This window comes from Lipotes vexillifer, unplaced genomic scaffold, assembly GCF_000442215.2.
Source record: "Lipotes vexillifer unplaced genomic scaffold, Lipotes_vexillifer_v1.1 scaffold71, whole genome shotgun sequence".
NCBI lineage: Eukaryota > Metazoa > Chordata > Mammalia > Artiodactyla > Lipotidae > Lipotes > Lipotes vexillifer.
Window position 1 is genome coordinate 7,908,053 of NW_006793703.1, and position 8,459 is coordinate 7,916,511.

The 8,459-nt window shown below is 54.9% G+C and overlaps 1 protein-coding gene across 1 annotated transcript in view; it reads right to left on the bottom strand.

The window, feature by feature from the left end:
- TRPV6 (transient receptor potential cation channel subfamily V member 6) overlaps positions 1-5,409 on the bottom strand; it is a 14,932-nt gene extending 9,523 nt beyond the window's left edge. Inside the window, exon 1 of the mRNA XM_007466638.1 lies at positions 5,098-5,409. Within this exon, the coding sequence (XP_007466700.1) occupies positions 5,098-5,225 (128 nt within the window). The 5' untranslated portion in view covers positions 5,226-5,409. The remainder of the gene's footprint in view (positions 1-5,097) is intronic.
- Between the last annotated feature and the right edge of the window lie 3,050 nt (positions 5,410-8,459).

Consider the following 8,459-nt stretch of genomic DNA (forward strand, 5'->3'; position numbering starts at 1 on the left):
CCCCCCCCCCCCGCCCCCAACCACCTTCCTACCCTTGTGCCCCATAGAAAAGGCACCAGGGCAGACGCATCCAAAGATTCTTGTGCCTGGGAAATCAGCTTCTTCCAAAGCAACCCAGCACAGACGTTTAGATCTGGAGCAAAATCTACACATGTTCACCAGACACCTCCCTACGGCAGGAAGAAGAGACGATATTGCCAAAATGTCTCCTGATTTTAATGGTTAAATTATACTCGCTCCCTCCCAGGGGAGAGTTTCACTTTATTTAGTAGAACGCTTAACATTACTACCAGAATCTCTTACTTACAAACAGTGATTTAGAGCAGTGGTCCTTAACCAGCGGTGATCCCCTGCTGCCTCCCAAGGAACTGGGCAAAAATGTCTGGAGACATTTTTGGTTGTCATGACTGCAGGAAGGGGTGCTACTGGCATCTAGCGGGCAGAGGGCAGGGATGCTGCTAAGATTCTTACACAAGGCAGCCTCCCGTAACAGAGAATCATCTGCGCAACACGTCAAAAGGGCCAAGGTAGAGAAACCCTGACCTTGAGGTATAATTATTCATAATCTTTTTAGGAAAGTATTTTTCACATTAAATAGAGTAAGAAATTCCCTCTGTGTGTCTTCTTACAAATCATTAAATACTCAACTAAGAAAAAAAATGGTGAAGCCTGGGGCTTCCCTGGTGGCGCGGTGGTTGGGAGTCCGCCTGCCGATGCAGGGGACGCGGGCTCGTGCCCCGGCCCGGGAGGATCCCACATGCCGCGGAGCGGCTGGGCCCGTGAGCCATGGCCGCTGGGCCTGCGCGTCCGGAGCCTGTGCTCCGCAAGGGGAGAGGCCACAGCAGTGAGAGGCCCGCGTAACGCATAAATAAATAAATAAATAATAAAATGAAATAAAATAACTGGGTGACCGGATAACTTGGAGAAAAGCTGCATACGATATTCCTCCCACCTGGTGGGGATTCACAGTGCACATTAGCATATTAAAGGTTCTAAGGGGTCCCGCAGTAAACCCACTTACTGTGAAACCGTTTCTTCAGGTGTTCTGGATTTCCCCTAGCGAAAGAGATCTATGAGATTTACTATTGGCCTCAGAGTTGTGGTGCCTTAACTTTCTTTAGATTACTCCAAACCTCTAAAATATACATGAAAAGAGAATAATCTTGACCCTCTCCCAACAGTAAAGAAGTTTAATCCTTAGTTCAAAATTGTCCCCGGCTACACACTCCTCTAAACAGTGTTTTAGAGTGGCTTTGAAGTAATTAGAAATTAAACATAAACGAATACAGTCATTAAACTTTGTAGATTTCGTACCTCTACTTTTTCTTGCTCCTCTAGCGCTAAAAACACAGCTGCTCGGAGTTCAGCCTTGAAAAAAAGCGAGGGGCAGGGGTAAAGGAACAAAAATGATCTCAGGACATTTTCAGGACAAGAAGCTCACCAACTGAAATTTCAAAAGGCAAAAGGAAAACTAGCGAGATGATAACGCTCAGCAGGCAGGTGCAAAGAGAGACCAGATGGCGTCCCAAGACGTCCTGACGAAAGGGCGCAAGCTCTCTGTGCCCCGTGCCCACCGTCTGTTCCCCTGGCACTGTCAGCACCCATCACTCTGGCTGCGGTCCTGATTTCCGGTGCTTCATGACGCCCATCGGTCGCGTCAAGGTTGCAAAGTACACTCCGAGAAGCAGCCCGCCACCCGCTCGTCACCGCCAGCGGAAGGGGCTCGCTGCCCAGCAGCAGAGGCCAGGGGCGGGGGAGACCCAGGGGCTGGGGAGACCCAGGGGCGGGGAGCAACTCGACCACCGGGCCTGGAACGGGACCAGAGTGGGTAGCGGGCGACTCGACCATTTTTTTTTTTTGGCGGTACGCGGGCCTCTCACTGTCGCGGCCTCTCCCGTTGCAGAGCGCAGGCTCCGGACGCGCAGGCTCAGCGGCCACGGCTCACGGGCCCAGCCGCTCCGCGGCACGTGGGATCTTCCCGGACCGGGGCACGAACCCACGTCCCCTGCATCGGCAGGCGGACTCTCAACCACTGCGCCACCAGGGAAGCCCCCTTATGTCCTTTTTAATCCACAACAGTCCCATGGGTTAAATGTGCTTTTTAGCTTCCAAAGCAGCATCTCACTTACTATCACGTTTGCTCTTTCCAGCCCCGTGATACAGGCTGAATCATTCTCTCATTTTTCCGCAAAGGAAACCGAGGCAGCCAAGCCAAATCCTTGCCAGAAGATCAGACAGAGTTTAAAGGCAGAATGCTTGGCCGAGAGCCTAGCCTCGGGCTCTCGCCACTCAATTATGTGGTTCTTCTAGTTTTATGGCTCTTCCCAGGTTTGCTGGCGGTGCGGGTGAGTTGGGGGAGCAGCTGGTGCAGTGACCACAGGTGAAGCGAAGGGCAGCCCTGAGTGGGGGGAGGAGGCGTGCCCTGGCCACTTGGGGCCACCTCCCTCCAGCTCAGGTTCTGGGCGATGGCATGAAGAAGCCAAAGCTCGGAAAAGTGGCTAATTCCAGATTTGGCCGCCTTTCCAGTTGCCAAAACCGCATCCTGCGTGTGGTAGATGCACGCTCCTGCAGGGAGCGTTACTGAGGCAGAGAGTCCTAATGTGCTGCAGGGTCCCAGCACTTACTTTTGACAGACACGCCAGTTCACAGATACGAATACAGGGATCTATCTAAACAGAAAAGAACCCCCAGTGTTCCCTGCCTTTTGCCAACTAGTGGGAGGGTGACCATGCCAGCGAGGGGGTCGGGGGAGGGTCAGGTTAGGTAGACGGACCCTGGAAGCTGCTCAGCACACCCCACACCAACCAAAATCAGAGCCTGCACTGTCCTCCTCAAGGGTCCCATGATGCTTGTTCACAGCCTTCTTAGAACACTCGCTAAGCTCACTTTTAACCCAAGTCGATACCTACTGGTGCGTTTTGCTCATGAGAACGGAGCTTCCTGAGAGCAGAGAACGTGTCATGTTCATTTCTGCAAACCTAGCTGAGAGTATTACATTCCACGTCTAGTACGTTGCGTCTCAGGAAATAAGACGATGCAAAGCTGAGAGAGATGATGCAGAGGAAATGAGAGAAAGTGACGGTTCAACGTGGATCCCAACGATACCCATTTAAGCAGAGGGAGCGGCAACGAAGACCCAAGAAGAGTCTACCAGAGAAAGGGGGATGCTGGGCTCCCCATATTCCTGGAGAGACCTGAATGGCTCCCTTCTTGCTGGACCATGCTCCACCCCCAACCCCACCCAGAGCCCCCCTCTGCTCACTCTGGGTCTGCCTCATTCCCAGGGGGTGGGGGGATGGTAACAGGCCCTTCTCACCTGGCCACGCTGTCCTCATTCACATGGTCAGCTCACGTGTGTCTAGCTGCCCACAAATCTTCCCTTAAGCTGGTTGATGGCACAGCCTTCGACACTCCCCTTCCCGGCACTTTCAGGTCCTTCCGGGCAGTATCCACCCAGAGGGGAATCAATATCCCAGGATCCTGGTGTCCGGGAAGAGGGGGGTCAAAGAACTCTGGAATCAGACAGGGGAGATCAGGAAGGGGGGAGAATCCCTCCAAGTGGTGACATCAGGCCTTCCTAGCCCAGGCCTGCCAGAGGAAAGCCCACCCCAAGTCCCTAAGGAACAGGGGCAGAAAAGACAAGGAAAGCAGCCGTGGGCTCCAGCCCAGGTCCGTCACTCTGACTTTGCCACACATAGGCACACAGGGAGCCTCTGCCACCACTTCCAAGCCCCCAGGCCTTTCTGGGCTCCCGCCAGGCTCCCCCAGGCCCCGAGGTCCCGAGAGTGGGAAAGGGATGAATGGAACAAGTGACGGCCCGGTCTCCGACAACAATACCATTCTGTTGCCTCAAGATGTCATCCGCCAAACATGTGCTCAGCCCCCACTCTCCCAGGCCTGGGGGGAGAGAGGTGGGCAGCTGGTGTGAGAGCTGGGAAGCCAAAACTCAAAAAAAGGGGCACATCTCCAACCCTGAATCCTTGAGCAAAAGAAAGAAAACCGCAGGGCCTCCAGATAGCCCCCAGCCTCCCCGTCAGGCTCAGGCAGACCCCTGCACTTGGAGGTGGAGAAAGACTCCCAGACACAAACACCTTGGGCCCTCCCCTTTGAATAGACATAATATCTGCTTTCTCAGGGGCCCAGGAAAGTCCCAAGGGGAGGGCTTCCTTCCAGCCTGCCAGCCCCTGGGTGGGGAGAGCTCAGACTGCAGAAGAAACCACACACTGGCGTGGCCTCAAGCTTTCTCCCTGCGCCTCCTCTCCAGTTCCCAACTCTAAGCTGCCATGGAGCGGGGAGGACCATCAGATGAGTTTAGGGCAGTTTCCGGGGGCTGGAAGCGACAAGTGAGATTTGCTTCGGGCTCAAACTCTAGAGCCTCTCAAATTCCTCAACCTGCATTTGACAGTGAGCTCTGAGCACATCTGGAATTTGGGCCCGTTACCCGTGCCCCTCTCCCCCAGCAGAGGGTAATAAATATCAGGGCTGGGTCCCAGCTTTGTTGTCTCCATACCAACCCCCCTCTACCTGCCCCAGGAGTCTGACCCAGAGAAGGGCCTGGGTCAACGGCTGATGCCATAAATGCACAGGAATGATGATTAGCAAATTTTGTCTTCTTTTGTGGTTACTAGTGCCTGCAGTTCCCTCTCTGCTCCATTCATTCATTCATTCATTCCCACATGTGTACATATACGTGCTATGTGTTTCTGTCCGAGAGACTGTTCTAGGGGCAGGGGGCAGAGAGCTAAAGCACCTCCAGGCTGCAGGTCTATGATGCCATAATCCTTCCCAGGCCCAGCAAGGTGCCTGGCCTTCCGGGGAGGTACTCACGAGAGGCTTCCCTAATTGATTGGATCTTAAACACCCGTGTCAACACCTAGCAAACACCTGTGTCACCCATGCCAGCCCCCTCCCCTTCCACCTGGCGTGCTGGGAAGCTAGCCCCACAGGCCAAGACCCCTGAGACCAAATGCTCCCAAGGAGTCAGGCCTGGAGGAAGTCTGCCCAGACAGAGGTGCCAAAAAGGGCTTGGGGCCGGGGGTGGGGGTGGGGGGGGGAGGGGCAAGCCTGCGGGTGTAGGAAGATCCCTTTGAGGCTTACCTCTTCTGCTGCAGCAGGTTCTGCTCGTCTCGCCTCTGAGCCCATGACTCCTGTCTCTGGAACCACCTACGGAACTTTCTCCACAGGCAGAGAATGTGCCCCTTCTCCCTGGGCAGCGGCAACCCCATGGAGTATAGGGCCGGCTCCTTGGGGGGCCTGGGGCCAAGGCCAGACCCCGCCTGGACTCAGCCCTGGGGCCACATCAGCAGCCCCTAGGGCCGGCCCGCCTTCTCCCCTAGAGGTCCCGACTAGGGCCTCCCAGGTGCACCAGCCGGACACCGAGGCCTCTGAGTTTGTTATACTTGGCAGAGCTGGGTCACCCGCCACTGGGGCTTCTCCCGGCAGGAGCTCCTCCTGGGAGTAGCAGAAGCCCTGCAGACACTCCCTCACTCCTCCCAAATTACCTGAGATTTAAAGAGACAGGCCACCAGGTCTGCCTGCTGTGAGGGGCCTGGGTAAACTCCGTCTCCACCTGGGTCACTCCCCCGGCCCCCAGCCAGTGCAGGGAGGGGAGGCCTGCTGAGAGAATGGAGAGGCCTCCTTGGACTTTGGGACACCCGGTGACCTTTTATAGATAGGCCTGGACAGGTCAGTCTAGCCTGAGAGACTCAAGTCAGTGAGGGAGGACGGGATAATCAGGCAGGGCACTGGGTTTGAGGGGCCCACGGTCCCCAGTGAACACATCTTCCTCACAGGGTCTTTGGGCCTCCCGTCCTGGAGACGTAGCTTTGCTTAATCTCTCGCCTGGCCCAGAATAGGGACATAAATACTGAAAACTCTCACTCCCCTCACCAACTTGTCCTGCAAAGGGCCAGACAGTAAATATTCCAGGCCTTGCAAGCTGCATACAGGCATACGGAATCTGACACACATTCCTCTTTGTTTGTTTTTATAGCCCTTAAAAGACGTAAAATGCATTCTGAGCTCACGAGTTAGGGCAAAAAAATGACGCTGTGGGCAGGATGTGGCCTCCTGGACAGAGTTCGCGGACCCCTACTCCGGAATTCTAGAGACTGTCCCCAACACGACATATAAGGAGTGGGCTGCCAAGTAACATACAGGACACTCAATTCAATGTGAATTTCAGATAAACAACAAAGAACTTTTTAGTATAAATATGCCCCAAATATTGCAAATGTTTTCTCTGGCCACCTCCAGTGGAGACAGCATTTATTCACCCAGTACTGCCTGCCGGACCCTTAACTAAGTCTTCCCACGTCAACTCACATCGAACCTGTGAGGCAGGTATTATTATCAGCATTTTTCCAATGGAAGAAAAAAAATAAAGCTCGCAGTGGTAAAGGAAATCACCCAAAAGGTCACAGAGGCAATTGGAGCAAAGGCCAGATTCAGCCACTCCCCTGATGCCAAAACCCCCATCTTTCTGCCCTCCCACATTCCCTCATTCCAACTTGCAAAGAGCGTGCCAGAAAGAAGGGACCTGCACAGTCACACTGAATACTGATGACAGGAAGCACAGCCCATCCTGGTCCCACAGCACAGGACTCTGATGAGAGCAAGCTGGGAGCCCTAAGAAGACCCCTCTTCCCCCTGGAAAGGAACGGAGGCCCTGGCTTCCGCCTAGCCCACGCGCGAGCAAGGAACGGAGGCCCTGGCTTCCGCCCAGCCCACGCGCGAGCCAGGGACCCGATGGCCTGGGCCTGTAAAACGACAGGTATGTGTGGGTCACTCGCAGGCCTCAGAGCCTGTCTTTTCCTACCCGTCTCTGATTCAGAGAGCTGGAGGGTACAGCAAGGAGTGCGCGCGCGTGTGTGTGTGTGTGGTCTGTGCCTGTGTGTGCACCCGTGCACTGTGTGGAGGGGGGAAGGGAAGCTTAGGTGCAGGGGTGGGGTGTCTCTGTGGGCGGGGGGAGGAGGGCCACCCTCAAATCTAAAGAGACAGCAGCACTTCCGTTCCTGCTGTTGGGCCCAAGCCCAGGCCACAGAGCCTGAGCAAACAGTGCCATAGATTAGCTGCTTTCCGCACCCACCCAGGGGTCAGTGGGTTCAGGCTGGGTGGGGAGAAGACGCTGGAACCCAAACCTTGAACCCAGGACCTTTGTGCCCATTAAGCCAGCGTGTGTCTGCCTGCCGACGCACCCACCTTCTCTGTCCTGCTGGGCTCCAGGCAAAGACCCCCATTCAGGATAAGGCGCTGAGGTATTCGTCATGGCGGGGAGGGGACCTCCAGGAGGACCCGGCAGCCACTGCCAACTTTCCTTTCCTCTCTCACCTCTCTCCACCTAGTGCTACCTTTGCAGGGTCACCAGGGCAGATGGGAAATCGAAAACAGACTCAAAATAGGTGTGGAGGGCTGCAGCCCAGCCCCGATTGGGAGCATCGGAGCTGCCGGATGCTCAGTTCTCTCTTGGGGGCGTGGTTCCTCCAACTGGGCACAGCTGATATAGCTTGTTTGTTTTTAGTATCTATTTATTTGCTCTCTTGTTTATTTGGCTGTGCCAGGTCTTACTTGTGGCATGTGGGGTCTTCGTTGCGGCACGCGGGATCTAGTTCCTCGACCAGGGATCGAACCCGGGCCCCCTGAATTGGGAGCGTGGAGTCTTAACAACTGGACCTCCAGGGAAGTCCCGAGACTGATATTTTGGAACAAGTAATTCTGTAGCGTGGGGCGGTCCTGCACATTGGAGGATGTTTAGCCGCCACTCATCAGGTGACAGCAGCACCCCTGCCCCTCCGCTCAGCTGTGACCATCAAAAGTGGCTTTAGGCATTGCCTGAGGTCCCCCAGGGAGCAAAGTACTCTCCCTTGAGAACAACTGATTTAGGGCCCAAAAGTGTTTACATATAATTTTTTTCTGGTTTTGTCCCTCTGGGTTTGTTCCATGTCTTTCTGTGTTTCCCTCTGGTTTTCCTCTCACTGCTTCTGTCTCTCTGCAATTGTATCTGTTCCCTTGGTCTCTGTGACGAAGAGTGTGGGGTGTGTGTGCATGAGTGTGTATGCTATGGGGTGTGGGTGTCTGTGGCCATGACTCTGAGTGGTCTCTCCGTGGAACCCTGGGTTTTTCTCTTGACCTCTGCCCCTGTGTTTGTTTCCCTGTCCGGCTTACTGTGTCACCCCATCCCTGCTCCCTGCGTCCTCTTGCGGGGTCTCTCCTTAGAGAGGAGTTGTCAAGTGCAGCGCTGGCTGGGCAGGCCAAGAGGCTGCAAGGATGGAGCCAGGCTGGGGCAATGAGGTTGAAGCCACCTCTCACTCAGCTTGGAGTTTGTTCCAGTCACTGGGTTCACAAGCCCTTGTGTGCCAGCTCATAAAGCCTGCACAGCAGCAGATGATACGTCAGCGGGCGAACACACACACACACACACACACACACACACACACACACACACACACACACACACACAC